This window comes from Prunus dulcis, chromosome 6 (genome assembly GCF_902201215.1).
Source record: "Prunus dulcis chromosome 6, ALMONDv2, whole genome shotgun sequence".
Lineage (NCBI taxonomy): Eukaryota > Viridiplantae > Streptophyta > Magnoliopsida > Rosales > Rosaceae > Prunus > Prunus dulcis.
Window position 1 is genome coordinate 7498210 of NC_047655.1, and position 18814 is coordinate 7517023.

Below are 18814 nucleotides of genomic sequence, written 5' to 3' on the forward strand. Positions count from 1 at the left end.
ACTGTAGCCAAGCTCACTTGCATCTTCGGCGTGTGGCGACTGTTTCGACAGCCTCCAAAGCCATATTTTTAGTTCATCTGACTCAATTTCTTAATTTGAGTTCGATGGTATATGTTTTGAGTCAATTCGAGGTTGTATGTGGAGGCAGATTTTGTTTAAAGTATTGGTTGATGTGGGGCCCACATGACCCAAATGGTGAATTTTGGATAACGGGTGTCGTTGGCCTTATTTCGATGTTGACAGGGCATAGGACACAGTGTTAGATTATTTTGAACGAGATTTGACCGCTTTGAACCCCGGGTTGGTCTCAGGGTCATTTTTGTCATTTTTACGCAGAATGTTTGAAATGCGTAAGGTTGAGGTGTTAAGTTGAGGTTTAATGGTCTTAGGTAAAATAAAGCGAAGATTGCTCAATAATAATTTGAATTTGAATTTGTTCAAGAATTGGATCAAAAATATAGATTCGACGAATCCGAGAACTTCCGAAGGGTAAATTGGTACTTTAGTTAGCTAGACATGAGGTAGGATTTCTTGATTTCCCGATAATTGAGTTATGTCACTTTTAATCTTGGTGCTTATATATAGTACTATAAATATGAATATTATTGTTGCTTTGCTCAGTGAATATTATTTGATGCTCGATGAAATACTCTTTGATGTTATGTGAATATTATTATTAACGTTTCTCCATGGATATCATTAGATGTTGGGTAAATATTATTATTCATGTGATTAAACTTGAAATATTATTGTTATTATCTGTATTATTATTCCGCAGAAATAAATGATGTTTGAGTGGCATTACATATGCATCATAAATACGGCTGTGTTTTAGATTTGTGTTTGGGTCGAGGTATATATAATGAGTGCGAGAAGGCCTTAGATATATCTGGAAAAAAAATTGTGGAATATATTCAGGTGATGGGAGCAGGGCCTCTAATGAAAAGTGAAAGTTGAGAAATTCGTAAACAAAAGAGAAATGAGGGAAAAGACAGATGGGCACTAGTTTATATTTTAGGATATTAGGAGCCACAGTGGTAAAATGCATGGTATGGGACATGCAGACTTGGTGCTCTAAAGTATGAATTAGTAGGATTGGAATGGAGTGAGTTCATGGCATCACCGCATATGCAAATTTATTTATCTCGTCTATTTGCATAATTTATGTATTTTGTGTTGTTTGATGCATGACACTTTGATTAATTGTGATAGCTGACCTTAAGGTGTTTGACGATACTCCACTGGGCATTAGAATTCTCATACCCCTAATAGATTGTGCAGGATTCAAGGCGAAGTTTGAGGAAGCGAGTTTCAACCAAGCTATTAGGCTTTTTTTGTTGATTTGTGTAATTTATATTTGTAAGTAGTCAACCGTTTGATAAGGATCTTAGTGTGTATTTAACTACGAGCTACTGCGACTCTGATTCTGTGTTGTTAAGTAAATTTGTATTATTTGTGGCTCTATTTCTCATCATATTATGGTAATATCCATGTTGCATGAGAGTTTCTCCCTAACTTTAATTCAATATAATTGGTCCATCTCTATAACAAAAAAAATTAATATAAAAAAATAGTTAGCATTACTTATAAGTTTAAATATGCATAAAACAAAGCTGCATTAAATTATGGCTTATTTACTATTTCACCACTTGAAACGGACGCTCGGTTTCACTTTACCCTATTTAATTGAAATTTTCTCATTTTACCCCCTGAATATCTAAAAACGGTTGAAATTTTCTCACTTTACCACTTCCATCCACAAAACCGTTAAGTCTGCTGATGGGGCATATGCATTCTAGTAATTTTAGCTCATTATCTTCTCTCTTCTCTCTCCCTCTGTCCGTCTGCCCTTCTCTTCTCTCCAATACTGAACTCAACCTCCATCGCACCGCACCCCTACCCTATCCTCCCTCTTATCTCTTCTCTTTTCTCTCTACCTTTCTCTTCTCTCCCTTCCCCTCCCAAGACCCAACCCCTCCCCTCCCTTTGCATATCTCTTATCTCACCTCCATCGCACCCCACCCCCTCTCTCCTCTTTTCTCTCTCTCTCTCTCTCTCTCTCTCTCTCTCTCTCTTTGCCAAGAGAGAAGAAAGGGAGTGGCTGTTGAGGAGAAATTTTTTATTTTAAATTTTGAGAGGTGGTGGTTGGGTGTGTTGAGTAATTCCATGGAGGGCTAGGTTTGGGGTGGGGATTGGGTCTGGCGAGGGGAGGGGAGGGGAGAGAAGAGAGAGGTAGAGAGGAGAAAAAGGCAAAGAGAAGAGAGAAGAGTGAAGAGGAAGGAGGGGGACGGGGTGGGGGTGGTGTGATGGAGGTTGGGTCTGGGAGAGGATAGAAAAGAGAGAGAGAGAGAGGGAGAGGGAGAGAGAAGATAATGAGCAAAAATTACTAGAATGCCCATGCCACGTCAGCACACTTAACGGTTTCATGGATGGAAATGGATGGAAGTGGTAAAGTGATAAAATTTCAACAATTTTTTGAGATTCAGGGGGTTAAGTGAGAAAATTTCAATTTAAAGGGGTAAAGTGACATTGAGCATTCGTTTTAGAGGGTGAAACAGTAAATAAGCCTTAAATTATAGGGAGCCCTAAGAGTCCTTTCTTTCTCCTTAGGAGCTCATAGATGACTCCCTATTTTATGAGGTACATAAGGCCTCACAATAGAATTCTACTATTAGATACAGCTCGCATATTTTATTTTCTTAATTTGGGTCTATTGGCTTCTTTTTGTTTTGAGTTAATCGTTTTATCAGTCCCTGAACTTATACCTGATTTGCATTTGAGTCCCTTAATTTTTAAAATTGTTCCTATGATCCTTTAACTTCACTTTCGTTAGGACAAATGGTCCTGCTGTCAATTTTGTTTACTTTTGCTGTTAAATGCAGGGGACAATGGTATTTTATATTAAAACAAACAAAAAAAAAAGAATAAAAAATCATATCTTTAAAATAACAATAAAGGAAAATCAAATAAAGAAACCACAAATTTTTTTTTTTAATAAAAAAAATGTATGGAGGGAGAGTAGAAATCAGGATAGAGGGGGAGAGAGAGAGAGAAAGAGTTTAATTTTAATCAATTTAATACAAAAATACCCTTTTACCTCCGCATTTAACAGAAAAGTTAACAAAATTGACGGTAAGACCATTTGTCCTAACGAAACTGAAGTTAAAGGACCACGGGAACGATTTTGGAATTTGAGAGATTAGGTCTAAGTTCAAGGACTAATAAAATGATTAACCCTTTTGTTTTTGTTTTTGTTGCAAAGGGGGTCTATTGAGTTTGACATGGTAATACACCCTAATTTTTCATGCAAATTGTTTTTTTTTCCTTGCTGTCAAAGTTTGAAATGGGAAGGGAGGAGCCGTCATTGGGGTTCGAGGGTTCCAACCTCAGACCACTTCTACAGGCAAATGATGTTACCACTTTTCACGCAAAATTCAGTTTTCCTCTACAGTCATTCGTTGCCTGTCTGGACAATTATCTTCTTGTGTCACTGTTGAAGAGCAATCCGTTATTAGGTTTTGTCGATAAAACAAAAGTTTGCCCCCGATGAACTACATGTTGAATGGCAGACACAAGACAAGATCTTCAGTCATTGAGTTGTATTAATTCCATGCTCACTCCTAAGCATTTCAATGAAGAAAGCAAAATTGGTTTTCTAGTCTAGCGATGGTTGATAAATTATGTTGGAAATTATGATCAAGCAAATGAGATTTGAGGAAACCAGCTAGGTAAACTGATCTACATTTAAAAAAAAAATCAATCACATTATCAGTCACCTGCTACTAGCCTTAATAAGAACCCAGAAAATGTTAGCCATGAGTTGGTGTTGCAAGTTGGTTCATATTCATAGGGGCATTTGTGTGACAGAAAATTGGAGGGCAAAACTTTCCAATATCGAACTTTTGTCTGGATTTGTGAATCAAAACCAGTTAATTTTGCCTTGATATATGCCCAGCCACTGCAACAATGTAACAAGTTCATTTAGCCCTCGACACTTTCTATCATCACAATTCTAAAACGTCTATGCTCAGGAAAAATTTCAGTACAAACTACAGATTTACATTTTTACATTACAACCATTAGAACAGAAGGCATACAGCTACAAACTCCTAGCAGCCAGTCAAGCGTTACAACGTCTGCCTATCCTTATACCATGTCACAACCCCGCTTCATAACCATGAGCACCAAGTATACATATCCTGTAACCGGTTAGTCATCGTCTGATAAATAAACTACGTCGGTGGATCTAGCTGTGCGTACTGGGTTGACATGTGCACCAACTGTAATCGCAGGATCAGAAAGGTGCAAGTGGTCAAGGGTTGAACCCAAATTTGGCATTGAGGGCAAACTACCAGATGGATTAGCACCAAATCGACCGTTTATATCCATAATTAAAGGCAGTGCATATACACTAAGAGCTGGCAAGCCCCCTGCATTTTCAGGATGATGGGCCCTAGCATGAGGAACATATTGTTGCATGGGGGCTGGAAGTCGTGGAATATGAGGAAGGGACATAGACGATGCATGAGAGTTGCTATGTGACTGCCAATTTGGCATGGATGTTGAAGGTGTAAAAGGTTGGAGATGTGGATTTGACATGGATGTTGAAGGTCTAAAAGGTTGGAAATGTGGGGCTGGGGCACGAATCTCACCTCCACCTTGGGGGATTCCTGTGGAAGAGGGGGAACTAATGTGGGGCGGTCTTGCTGGAATGCTCGGAAATGGAGCAGGCAACTGCATAGGTGGAGCTGTACAATGTGGATTGGTTGCAGGTGCAAGAGGGGTCACCTGCAGGCTGGGTAAGGATGCAATAGAAGTTTGTAGGCTAGCTGCAGGAGGGCTGGCCAGAGACGAACTGGCAACTGGAGAATGTATATGTTGATTTTGCCGTATAGATAGTTGGTCCAGCTGCTGGAAGAAAAAGAAATTATCCTCTGCCAGGGAAATAACAGTAAGGAGCATAAGTGCAATGACAAAATGTAAGCGTAGAAAGAAACCCATAATGTATGAATGCACAAATCGGTGTAATTGATATAAAGCATATACATAGTGTGTATTGATTAGCTGCCTGCTATAAGACTTTATAACATGCAAGAGGATCAAGACATTTGTACGCATGTTTTATAACCATCTTATATTAATAGTTGTTACTTAGGTTTCAAAGAAGTAATGACATATCTCTCATTGCACTTCATGATGAAAATAGCCAATGATAATCTTTCTTCTACGAAAAATGAAAATACATCCAAACTACATCTTCAGCTTCTGAAAGAAAGAATAAAAAGAAGGGAAAACAACTTAAAAGGTGCAACTCAAAAGTTTCATACCTTGCTGCAGTCCAGATGCACTTGATGCCCTAGTATAATCCATGTATTTAGTCCAAACCAAGGACAAAATCTTATTCCTCAAAACCACGTTGCGAATTGCATCCGATTCCTTCTTTTTAAGGTGAAATTCTGCATCAGTCTCCGGAAATCTAATCTCATACTTGCGACGAATGTCAGCAATGGCCTCCTCTATCTCCTTATCACAATCAGATTTCAGACGCAGCTTCTGTTCAAGACAAAAAGGTCTTCAGAAGAGTTTTTTTTGTTTAAAAAAAAATGAAAAGATATTAACTTCGAAACTGACCATATCTTCATGAGACTTATGGATTTGGTCTGCTTCTTTATCCAACTTTTCCAGTTCATTCTGAAGAGGGTCAGGGGACAAAGGCAGGGGCATCTGAGATGCCCCACGGGGTGCAGAAGGTATGGGACGAGTATTATATGAAGAAGTAATAGATGTAGCCCTTGTGTCTTGAAAAAGCATTCCAAATCCACTAGTAGGTATATCAACAGGCTGCTGTAAGGAAAAACATGTCATAGGCTGCAAAATAGTTTGATCTGAAAGATCAGGAAGGTTCCCAGCAATTCGCATTGGAGCCTGAGCAACTTGGTTAAAGGTATGATCTTCACTAATTGGCTGAATGTTAATTCCAGCAACTGAAAATAACTCAAGAGAACTATGCTCAAGTGTATTAGAAGATGGCAGCACTGCCACTTGTACAACAGGCTCATTGTCCGGCACATCATGATATGAATGATTGTATGATACCATAGCATCTGATGTGGATACTGGATTTTCAACTGGTTGGCTAGTATCCTGCAGTTCGCTGGCCTGTGGATCTCCACATTGCACTGCAGTCAATGTGGCTAAAAGCGTACCTTTTTGTTGGTGTGCCTGGACAGGTGAGAATGTGTCAGTCAGTGAACGCTCAATCACTTTCTTCTTCTGTCTTTATTTTCTTGAAGTAGAATTAATTTTGTTAAAAATCTTGAATACCATCTCCTCATAACATGGAGAAAGAACCAAGACAAAACTCACAGGACAATTAACATATAATTTTCTGTTGTACGCATTAACAACCATAGTAATGTTAAAACTTTAACCCCGTCATAATTCTCAGGATAATATAAACAAAACAGTGCAGGCAATGTCCTCATACAAAGCACACTGTCATTTTTGTTGCACGAGAATAATGATCAAAACAAGGAGACTAGCATATGGATTGACAATATCTAACAATTTTATACCTGATCAAATGTCACTGAACCACCATGCACCAAAGCTGTCACAGGCTGCAGCAGGAGTGAGTTTACCAGGGGATTTTCCCCAGAAGAGTGGCTAATGGCTGCAGTATCAACTCCCTTCTGCTGGTTGATCCCAGTTGCACTATTAGATGCCATTACATGCAATTCACTGCTCTCTTTTTCTGTGGCCTTTTCAGGGTTTTTTTCTTTAGATGAAGGTGGGTCCACAGCGACAAGATTCCCTAGGCCATCACTTGAACTTACAGTCTCAAGCACTCCTGATTCAACCTCTTTGTCTGGCATGGTTTCTGTCACCGCATGGATTTGACTTAAACTGACAGTCTCATCTTCTGAGGCTTTTTCAGGGATTCGTTCTTCTGATGAAGATGGATCCATAGAGATAAGATTCACTAGCCCATCATTCGAACTGACAGCCTCAAGCACTCTTGATTCATCCTCTTTAGCTGGCACGGTTATTCGTTCTTCAGATGAAGGTGGACTTACAGACTCAAGATTATGCAAACCATGAGTTAAACTGATGGTCTCATGTTCTGTGGCTTTTTTAGAGATTAGTTTCTTAGATGAAGGTGGATCCATAGAGACAAGATTCGCTAGGCCATCATTCGAACTGACAGTCTCAAGCACTCCCGATCCTACCTCTTTATCTGGCATGGTTACCGTCACTGCATGTCTTTGTTCTTCAGATGAAGGTGTATCCACAGAAACGACGTTATGCAAACCATGAATTGAACTGACAGACTCATCATATGCTGAGGTCTTTTCTAGGATTTTTTCTTCAGATGGTAGATCTACAGAGACAACATCCCCTTGGCCACCATTCAAACTGGCAGTCTCAAGCACTCCCGAATCGACCACTTTATCTGGAATGGTTACTGTCACTATATGGATCCTTTCTTCAGATGAAGGTGCACTCACAGAAACAACGTTATGAAAACCATGACTTGAACTGACAGTCTCATAATCTGTTGAATTTTCAAGGGTTTTCTCTTCAGATGGTGGATCCACAGAGACAAGATTCCCTTGGCCATCATTGGAACTGACAGTCTCAAAGACACCTGATTCTGGAATGGTTACTGTCACTACATGGATTTGGTCTTCAGATGAAGGTGCACTCACAGAAATAACATTATGCAAACCGTGAATTGAATTGACAGTCTCATATGTGGCATTTTCAGGGTTTTGTTCTTCAGATGGATCCACAGTGACAAGATTCCCTTGGTCATCATTTGAACTGCCAGTCTCAAACAGTCTTGATTCTACCACATTATCTTTAACAGTTACCATCACTACATGAATTTGTTCTTCAGATGATGGTGTGCTCACAGACACAATATTATGAGTTGAATTGGCACTCTCATGCAATCCCAGTGGAGCTTCTCTGTCAGGTACACTTAATGCAGCCCCATTAGGCTTCCATTGCACAGAAGACATATCCAAAGGAAGGGTTTGCTCTGGACCATCAGTTGATTTGCCAGATTTGGGCACTTCCAGTCTGACCTCCCCATCAGGAATGAGTGATGTGTCCGCATTGTGGATGCATTCTTCAAATGAAGGAAGACTCGGGGTGACAACTTTTTCCGAGCCATCAGTACAGCAAACAATTTCAGGCACATCAAGCAGAACCTCCCCATAGTCTGAAGTTCCTCCATCAGTAATTAACTCTTTGGCACACGGATTCATAGACACGCCATTCTCTTGATCATCACCAGAACTGCCAGCTTCGTTTTTCTCCATACAATCAGTAAACAAAAATGTCCCAGAAGTCATTGTATCTAATGCACCATTTGCACTAACGGGTCTTGCTGGAGACGTCACTGTTCTAATGAAACCACCACATACTACACCTTCATCAGGAGCATTTTCTTGAGTTCCAGACAATCCTATCAGGACCACCTTGTCAAGACCATGCTCTCTTAAAGAGGTAAAATCCTCAGAATCTTTATTAACTCTAACTTCTTCACTAGTCTGTAAGCATTTCGACCAAGGCTCAGGTCCATTTGAAGGTGACCCATTTAACAGTTCAACATTAGCCCAGGATTGCACGTTTTCTACCCATTGTTTCTCCTGCTCCTTCAACTTAAACCTTTCTTGCAGGTGAAATTCCTCAAGACAGTCACGGTGTATGTCCATATGGAGTTTATGCTCTTCAATTCTTTTGTCCAACATCTTAAGCCTATATGTCCTCATCGAAGTATTATTCTGGTAACAAAATTGAATAATGGCCAACTCTGTTTTCTTCTCTCTTTCTATATGCCCCTTTTCTTCCTCGTAATCATTTTTGTCTTTTCTTTGCTTCTCAGTAAGTTTTGTCATCTTCTTCTTGAACTTTTTATAAGTATCTTTGATACTTTTTGAGACATCTGTTTTTGCTAAATATTCTAGATTCATGGACAAGTCTTCAATCTTTGATAGTACCTTTGCATGTGAATGGTCCTTCAAAGCATCTTTACTTGATAATTTAGCAGATTTTGGAGACACTGCAACCTTGAAAATCCTTGTACGGTGTAAAAAGGTTTCCTTTAGACACCGCAGCATTGAATAAAAATAATATGCCTCTTCCTTTATGCAAGCGAAGTTAAGGTGCTGCTTTGCAAGCAAAAGCGATTCTTTGTGGTCGACTTTCTGCTTCAGAAATGAAGCTGCTGTCCAACACTGGATTTACAGATACCAGTAAGTTGGTTAAAAAAAAAGCTTAAGTAGCATTATAGACGCAAGCATGCTACAAGCCAAACACGACAACAAAATGGACATGTTCATAAGACATATTGAATTCTCTATGCCTATTTGCCTGCATAATTTCTGAACAGTGTAACTTCTCGCATGCATCATTAACGGGAAGATACATAAACCATGTAGATTGAATAGAAACTATCACATGTTAGTGAATCATTACAAAAATTGGTTATAGAAAGCAAAGTCTCTACATATTTGTAGGAATTGAAGAATCACCCACTCACAATATAAGCAAGTGAGAAAACAGATGGGAGCACGGATATCAGAAGCTAACTCAAATGCAGCTCTCAAGGATCCATTATTTGATAATACAAACTAGGGTGAACCCTATTGTAACCAATTTATGATGGAAGTATGACTTATTATTACTTCAGCAGCAACAATTTTTTATGTGAAATAATGAAACCCTAGGTATCCACAAGAAGAGGCCATGAGTTTTGTAATGTTTAAAGAAATATCAAGTAGGGGTCTTAGTGTCTCGTACTTTGGGCAAATAAAAGCCCAAATATCAATAAAATCAGTCCTGATCTCTTGGACCACTGTAGTCCAAGAGATTTATGGTCACTCACCGTTAGATGTAAATTCAACGGTTGACTTGAATCGGGTAATAATCATTTATTTCATATTGCATTTATATATATCATTTTGAATCATTGGATTAATATCCAACGGTGGGTGACCATAATCTCTTGGACTCCTGTGGTCCAAGAGATCGGGACTGTCAATAAAATATTGATTGGAAGTTGCATGTGTTGAGACTAAAACCTATATGAAATACACAGTCCCGATCTCTTGGACCACAGGAGTCCAAGAGATTGTGGTCACCCACCGTTGGATATTAATCCAATGGTTTAAAATGATATATATAAATGCAATATTACATAAATGATTATTACCCGATTCAAGTCAACCGTTGAATTTACATCCAACGGTGAGTGACCATAAATCTCTTGGACTACAGGGGTCTAAGAGATCAGGACTGATGAAATACATTTGTTTTTACACTTCATGGTGCACCACTGGTTAAGGCGGGACTGCCACAACTCTCAAGTCTCAAGATTGACTTCCATTTATTTAATATGAGAAACACAACTTTCCATAATATAATGAAAAATTGCAGCAACACTTGACACCATATCCGGTGAAAGCAAGCCAACAACAAAAACAACTACAGAACAACTCAAACACCAAATGGACAAAACTTAAGCATCATATAAAATAAAATTAAAACAATCCAAAAATCTAAAGTACAGCAGCTTTCCAATTTGGATTGATGTTAGAGGGAAGAATCCTAAAATACAAGGATATTGTCCAGTTGCGTTCTCTTTGCGGATGAGGCTGCTTAGGGACCAGATTGAATTCGGCAATCCCAAGTTTTAGTGTTGCATAAATATGTGAATAGTTAAGCTTTCTGGAAGGAAGAAAAAGAAAAGGAGTTTGGTGCTAGGAAGATGTGCTGATTTGGCATTAAGTTGGGTTGTGTGGATGGAGAGGAACGGGAGAATGTTTTAGGGTGTTATGGGGGAGGATGTGGATCAATTGTGGGATAAAGTTTGATTTTGGCATCCTTGTGGGCTTCAGTTTCTTCAGAAATTAAGGGTTGCATTGATCTTTTTATGGTATTTATTCTGATTGGGGTGAAGTTGTAAATTAGATTGTTATTTGTGTTTTCATGGATTTTCTGCTTTGTTGTACTTAAGAAAGGTGTCTATCAGGGACTCCCCTGTGTTGTATTTTTCATTTTTATTCAATGGAAGTTTGTTTCTTATCCAAAAAGGAAAAAAAAAAGTTACGATAAATGCCTATAAAAAGATTTACAAGAGACCACCCCTGAAAGCTCCAACTAATAAGGCGACCTGACCTAGAAGCTCATTCTATGACAAAGTATTTTCATGAATGCATTTATGGTTTATCACACACAGTGTCTTGATACAATTTCACAGCTGAAAACAAGCTTTTGGTGGTTAAATTTCACCAAATATGCTGAGGGTGAAAAAGCCATTAACCACAGTGTCATCAACACATTTTCACTCTCACATTTTAGCCGCACCAACACTCAAGTATGTTGAGGGTGAAATTTGACCACGAAAAGCAAGGGCAGAGTGCATCATCATCACACATTGCATAAGTTACATGCAAAATTGCTTGGTGTCAAAATGTAAAACCGAACTGGGATAGATTAAATGTTTTTCAAATGTCTTGGCAAAGAAACCAAATTGATATTTGCAACAAGCTAGACATGATGGATATTGATGCCATGATTATCAGAGTTATTGTGAGCCAAAACCAAAGGGTCACAGTTACTTATGCAATGAAAAGATATCAGAGTAAAAAGAAACCAGATACCCGGTAAAAGCCGAACTACAGAAGTTGATTGTCGACCAAAACATCCAAAATCATTTCAGAATAAAAAAGAAATATGAGTGTTGCAGGCAAACATAAAAAGAAACCATGCATCTAAGAACTTTACAATTCAGCATGGGACAAATCCATTTCCTTAAGAACACACCAAAAGAAGGTACTGAAACATGAGTGCATGAAAGGGGAAATCAATTCTAACCAGAGCTATCTGTAATGCCTGCAATGTTGTTGCTGGTTCTGTATTTACATGGTGATTATTCATTACGTATTCAAGAAGCTTTTTTACCATAGCCTTGACAACATCCTGCATAATAGTAACATCAATCAAGATATCATTAAAATAAAGAACTGTGTTTTACTAAGATGTATTCATGGAATATTAGTTAAGGCAGCACATAAGAACAAAATTGAAAATAAAATATTGTTAACGGGTAAATCAAATTCATACAGAGAGTTGAAGGACTCCACATAGTTTTGATATCCCAGGCTTCAAAAGAAGATTGAGATTCTTCTGGGCATCGATCAATTTTCTTCTCTTCTCAGAATCAAACAGGTTACTTTTTGGTTTTTCTAATACATTCCTATCCACATTATGTGACGTAGAGTCACATTTTTCATCAGTAGTTGTATTTACACAAGTAGTTGATCTAGCAAAACAATGAGGCACATTATCTGCTGCAGTTACAGAAGCTCCTGCAAAAGTCAATATGCTTTCAGAAACTAAAATTGAAAATTCATAAAATCTATAAGCTGACCTTAACATTGAACCAAGACAGAACTCTTGGCAAAATGTTATGAAAAAATGAAATACTTCACAGTATCAGCCATTTACCTCCCTTGCATCTGGGAGTTGTTTTTCCCTCAGATACAGGCTTTAGATAGGGTGAATCATCATTACTATTTACCATCATCTTGCGCATCTTGACAACTTCATCACTTTCAACTTCTGGTGTGTTTGATAACTCATCAAGCAATCGTTCCCTTTTTTTTCGTTTCCCCTGAGACAAAACACAACAAGATTTCCACCGAGGATGCTTTCCCTCCAACAGCTTTATATGCAACTTAAGCGGTTCCCGCTCACATTTTTCATCAGCAATTGTATTTACACAACTAGTTGACCTGGCAGAAGAATGAGGCACAATATCTGCTGGAGTTACAGAAGCTCCTGCAAAAGTGGAGATGCTTTCAAAACTAAAACTGGAAATTCAGAAAATCTACAAGCGGACCCTAGCACTGCACCAAGACAGAACTCTAGGCAAAATGTCATGAAAAAAATGAAATAATTCACAACGTCAGCCATTTACCTTCCTTGCATCCAGGATTTATCTTTCCCTCTAATCCAGGCTTTACATAGTGTGGATCATCATTACTATTTACCACCATCTTGCGCTTCTTTACAGCTTCATCACTTTCAACTTCTGTTGTAGTCGATAACTCTTCAAGCAATTGTTCCCTTTTTCGTTTCCCCTGAGACAAACCAGAACAAGATTTCCCAGGATGCTTTCCCTCCAACAGCTCTCTCTGAAACCTGAGCGGCTGTCCTTCATCCGTATGTTCCCTTTCCCGCTCACTACTGCGCAGCAATGGAACCTACAAGTACACCAATGAACTAACACAAGTTTCAAAATAAAAAAAATAGAACATGCTAAGCATAATAAACCAAATGACTAATGGATTAACACAAAACTAAATCAATCCATTTGGAAACTACCACCATCAGAAAATAAAAGAAAATGACCATTTTTTGTGCATGATAATACCTTTGTCTTGCAGACATCTTTACTTGCATTTACTGCGGAAATATATAAAAAAAATTTATCAAAACAAGAAAGAAATAATGAGTATTAGAGGCAAAAAAAAAAAAGGGTCAAAACTCAGTGTTACCTGATGCTTTAACCTCCTTTTTATTCTTCTTAAAGCTCGCCAAATAATCTCTACCATTTCTTATCCTATTTTTCACATGGGCAGTTCCTGCATTTTCTTTCCCACTTTTGCTAACTTCTCTAGTTCCCAATGCCAAATCTTTCATACTCTTCTCTTTCATTCCCCCTTTTCGCTCTTTTAACGATGAACCCGAGCTTTTACTTCCAGACATTTTAGACGCAGAAGAAGTTGATGAGTTATTCTTGGCTCTCTCGAACCTCCTCATGGGACTCGGCGTCCGCTTCATCTCAAACTCAGATTTCCTCTTGGGTGGTGAAGTTTTTGCCATTTCCGAGTAAACAGAGGCTCCGAGTTGCGTTTGATCTCCTTTACTACTGATTTCAACACAAAGAATTCCACAAAAGTTACAGTGATTAGCAGATAATGTTAGGGTTTCCACTGATGTCAGAGAAATTTTCCCACGAAAATAAGGGAAAGCAAAAGAAATGGTAAGGCGGTCCGGTGGTTCTTTGTTTGTGTTTGAACTTCTTGTAGAAAAGAAAAGAAAGAGTGTGAGAAGAGAATCCCGTACTGCCTTTGTTTTACTTGGAGGGGACGAAAACGGCATTTAATTTGTATTTATGTTATGACCATTTTACCCCTGGGATTTTAACCAAAGAAAATATGCGTACAAGAACCTGGCAAAACAATGGTCAAGTCAAGAGTCAAAATGCTCACCAATAAGGTGTTAGGTTGTATAGGTCTTTGGTGTGCTCTCAAATAGTCCTCAGTTCAAACCTCCTGATACTCGTGTGTGTATGTGTGTGAGTGTGCCCCTCTCTTTCCTAACTTTGGGAAAAAAAAAAGTCAAAATACTGAAATTGTTTTAATTTCAACAGAAAAAATAAAACAAGGGTTTTTAATTTTGAATTCAAATCAGGAGACGAAAAAAACAAGAGTGAATTGAAAAAGTATAAAGGGTATTTTTGAGACTGAAAAATTCTTGAAAATAGAAGCGACTTTTGTTAAATATGGTAAATCTTGATTATGATGCAACCCAATAGACTGAAAAGGGAGTATGAAAATAGAAAGATGAGCACATGACAGAGTTTGGAAAGTAATCGAAGTATAAAGTTGGCCTAGATTTAAATAAAAACAATTACTCCCGACACCAACTTCTTTTCTCATATTTAATTACAATTCTCTCGGACTTAAATAAAAGTTGGCCTAATCTTGTAGAACCCACTCTTTTTTTGGTAGCAAAAAGAAAAATTAAATAAAGTATGGCGGAACATTTTGTGATTATGAGTTCCTTTTTAAATAAACTTATTTGAGAATATTTTGTGCCTGGTGGAACTATTGTATTTCAAAAATTGAACCATTGATTTTTCAAATTGTCATTTACAAGTCATTTTTATGGAGGTTGCAGATTAGTTATTATTGAAATTGTTATGTGAAATTACCTTTTGGATAGCAGTGGGGTGCATTGTAAGTTTGCAACGGTTAGGCATAATAAAGAAATCAAAACATACCTAAGGGATTGATAAGTTGCATCAATCCTTAAATATGCAGAACGTAAAAATTAAGAACATATGAAGAATTATTTTACGTAATAAAACTCCACTTCCGGGAAAAATTCATGAGATTGCTCAGTCCAAAGCAAATCTACTGTAGAACGATGATTACAAGAAGTGTGTTTGTGCAAAATTCTCACGGGAAAATATTCACATGTATATCCTTCGCCTTTTGAGCTTTCTTCTCTCTCTTCCTCAATTCCTGTAAAACAAATAGGAGTAAAATACCACACCCAGGTTGTTGGTCAAAAGCCCTCTGATGCCTAAGTTAGTTCAATTGAATCTTTGAGAAAAGATGCGGCAATAGCTAAATCTCTCACGGGGAGAGCTAGGTGGCTGGAGCCGTGTGTGGTGGCACTTAGCAGTGTGGGAGAGATGAGAGAGAGAGTGGCCGGAGGCAATGGAGGTGGCCGACTGGTAGAGAGAGAGAGAGGTTTCGAGGGATTTAGAGCTAGGTTTATGATCACCTTGTGCGTATCTAGAGTTTTTCAAAGAATAATTCCTATTTTGAAGGAAGATATTATTTCCCTTAAATGGAGAGATTGAGTCAATTAGGGATTTGGATTAGAATTAAATCCCTAATTAATGATAATATCCCACATTGGTGATATTATCTTTGATTGGTGATTATATTCCCAAATAAAGATAATATCCCATATTTAAGATAATATCTCATACTTTGATTGGTGATTATATTCATTCTTCTTGTCCACGTGGCACCTTGTGATTGGAAGCTAAAATATTTGCTCCCACAAAGTACTCACACACTTATCCTAGACACATTCTAGACAATGTTTACCCACTTCTTCATAACTCAACTTCTGTCACGGGATGATCTTTCAACACTCCTTATGTTGAAAGCAATACTAGTCACGATTGCTTTAAGCTCGCCGGAGTTCTTCCAACTCTCATTTTGTTGAATCCGATACGGGTCGCAATCGATTCAAACTCACTGGAGAAAAACCGCCAGCACAACCTTAGTACCCTCAACTGTATTAGTCACCGAACATGCAAATAAATGCAATATGAATGATAAAAGTGTTTGATAAATCACCAAGTAAACATGAAACACTTGATTTATCTTAAATAAAAACTCAGCTTTCCAAAGTTTATGGACTAACAATATGATGAAAGCTTTGAAAAATAGTCCTTCAAAACAAAGATTGATTGATTGATAAATAAATAAATAAAACTTAATCCCAAAAACATTATCCTTTTCTATAGATAATCATATGTGAAATTAAACCAATAGAAAAGACAAATATACAACAAAAGAAGGTTTTAATCAATCACAATATCAAAACAATCAAAATGTGATCAGACACCTTTGTGGGAACATAAATTTTACCGGCAAATAAGAAAACGACACGTGAAGAAGGAATATTTCTTAAGTCTAATTAATTACCCTAATTAATTTCTATTTAATTAGGGAAATTATCTTTGATTTAAGTTAGGAATATCTCCCTAAATCAAGGAATCAATCTCCACCAAATCTCTTGGAGTAATTCCTATCATCTTTTTGGGGAAGAATAATCCTAACCAAATAAGGATTATTATCCCAAATCCCTAGCACATAAGGAGACTATAAATACATAGCCACACAAGACATTCAAGGTAATTCTAAATTCCTCTCTCAATACTGAAACTTTGCACAAAAATCATCTCTCTCTCTCTCTCTCTCTCTCTCTCTCTCTCTCTCTCTCTCGTTGTCGTCGCCCCTCTCTCACTATCTCTCCTCACACGGCTAATTCACTTGTCTCTCCCAATAAGAGAAAACTCCATCTATTTTAGCTATTGCCATATCTTTTATCAAAAATCGAATTAAACTAACTTAGGCATCGGAGGGCCTTTGGCCAACGTCCCCCAGATGTGGTCTAATTACTTCTATTTATTTTGCAGGAATCGAGGACGAGAGAGAAGGAAAATCGAAGATCGGGGAATCAACCCGCGAATATTCCATGTGTGGAATTTTGCACAAACAACCTTGATATTGTCACTACTACATTTTACTCTTTGCACGACGAATAACAAAACGTCGCACAAAGTCTCATTTTGTCGCACTAACTTCAGCGCGACAAACAATTCGTCCTGCATATTCCGTCGCGCGAAGATTGTGAAGAAAGCCTTTGCACGACGAGGTACAACCATTCGTTGCGCAAAACTGTGCGACGGGTAAACCATCGTTGCACCAACGGTATGGAGACGAAACAACTGTTCGTCGCATAAAATTTGCGCGACGATCAATTATTCGGCGCACATATCTTTGCGCGACGACTGGAATCGCGCGACGAAACAAAATTCGTCGCGCAAAACGTGTTACGGAGACGTAGATGTTCGCCGCAGAACCATTCGCGCGATGAGAAAGCTTTCGTCGCTCATATATTTGTGCGACGAAAACCACTGTCGTCGCGCGAGAGAGTTGCGCGACGAAAAGATTCGTCGCGCAAAACGTGTTTGCGAGACGTATGTATTCGTCGCTCAAGAATTAAAAGTAATAAAAAAGTTGATTTTTTTATTTTTTTTGTTACATGCGGGTTTGCGCGACGAAATATTTGCCGTCGCGCAAACATAATATTACAATTTTTTTTATTTTTTTATTTTTTATTTTAAATAAAATTGGTTTTTTTTTATTGATTAAACAATGAAATTGCAATAAAAATAAATTAGAACAAAATTTTGTTATAAAATAAAATAAATGTTTTACAAATAAAATAAATGTTTATAATGAAAATAAATACACTAATCAAATAATGAAGCAAAATCAACTGGGTCGTCGCCAGTGTGCGGCTCGGAGGTCTGGGCGTCCACCGGGGCTGTGGTCTGGTGGGCATGCTCAGGGTGGACGGGCTGGGAGGTCGACTCACGAAACTGTGGGATTGGAAAGCCTCCCTGTGCGAGGGACTGTAGAATCACCGACATCTGACCCTGAAGCTCGGCCACCTGTGCTGTCAAAGCAGTCACCTGGCTGTTTGACTGCGCCGATGAACGAGGTCTAGGTTCCCTCCGCCGGGCATTCCCCATCCCTCGACAATATGTCCCCGGCCTCCTCCCGAGAGTCTGATCCAACGTCTCCGTCAAGATCTGAAATCCGGCAGAAGAATTAAAATTAAATAATACTTACATGAAGGGACTCGGCCAACTCATTCCCGGGTCGAACATATACGTCACCAAAGACGTCGATCTCTGGGAACTTGGACCCCTCCTAAATTGAACAAGAGAAGAAAAATATTAGTATGAAAAAAATAAATTAATAAAAATGACATTAAAAATGAAATAAAAATTTTGTGATTATTACCCGACGCCGTGCATCCATCCTATCCGAAAAGGGTCTGGAGCCGGAATGGTGGAGAAGGGTCTTCTTCTTCCTATTACCCTTATTCACTTGGGCTTTATTCTGTTATACAAAAAAAGAAACGTATTAGTTAAAATATAAAAAATTAAATAATAATGAAATAAAAAAATAAAATAAACATTAATAAGTAATAAGTAATAATTAAACAAATATAATTAAAAAAAAATACCACAAATTCGGGCGCTTGAAAATGAGCGCAGAGCCACTCCCAACTATCCTCCCGCCCCTCAAGCTCCTTCGGGCAACCCTCCTGAAGAGCGACTTGCGGATCATCAAAGGCCTGAAAATGGTGGTGCAAGTCGCTCTTCCACTGCTTGTACCTCTCAGCGAAGAGTCTG

The 18814-nt window shown here is 38.3% G+C and overlaps 1 protein-coding gene across 2 annotated transcripts; it reads right to left on the reverse strand.

Annotated features, from left to right (window-relative positions):
• Nucleotides 1-4024: 4024 nt before the first annotated feature.
• Nucleotides 4025-14095, reverse strand: LOC117632657 (helicase protein MOM1-like). 2 transcript variants are annotated; one of them, XM_034366200.1, is made up of 10 exons: nt 13572-14095; nt 13448-13479; nt 12992-13277; nt 12520-12852; nt 12136-12380; nt 11887-11991; nt 6576-9245; nt 5632-6222; nt 5328-5553; nt 4025-4934 (listed from the first exon to the last, which is right to left on the reverse strand). In XM_034366200.1, the coding sequence occupies exons 1-10, from the start codon at nt 13897-13899 to the stop codon at nt 4210-4212; spliced, it is 5541 nt and encodes a 1846-aa protein (XP_034222091.1). In that variant the 5' UTR covers nt 13900-14095; the 3' UTR covers nt 4025-4209. The 2 variants fall into 2 exon arrangements, with proteins under 2 accessions (XP_034222091.1, XP_034222092.1); XM_034366201.1 differs by having other exon boundaries at nt 4713-4908.
• Between the last annotated feature and the right edge of the window lie 4719 nt (nt 14096-18814).

Excerpts from the sequence above, each read along its gene's own strand:
- LOC117632657 (XM_034366200.1), bottom strand. The coding sequence starts at position 13,899 with ATGGCAAAAACTTCACCACCCAAGAGGAAATCTGAGTTTGAGATGAAG. Across the intron at positions 12,853-12,991 it reads AAATCCTGGATGCAAGGAAG|GAGCTTCTGTAACTCCAGCA; the intron begins GTAAATGGCTGA and ends CCACTTTTGCAG. Across the intron at positions 5,554-5,631 it reads ATAAGTCTCATGAAGATATG|AAGCTGCGTCTGAAATCTGA; the intron begins GTCAGTTTCGAA and ends TGTCTTGAACAG.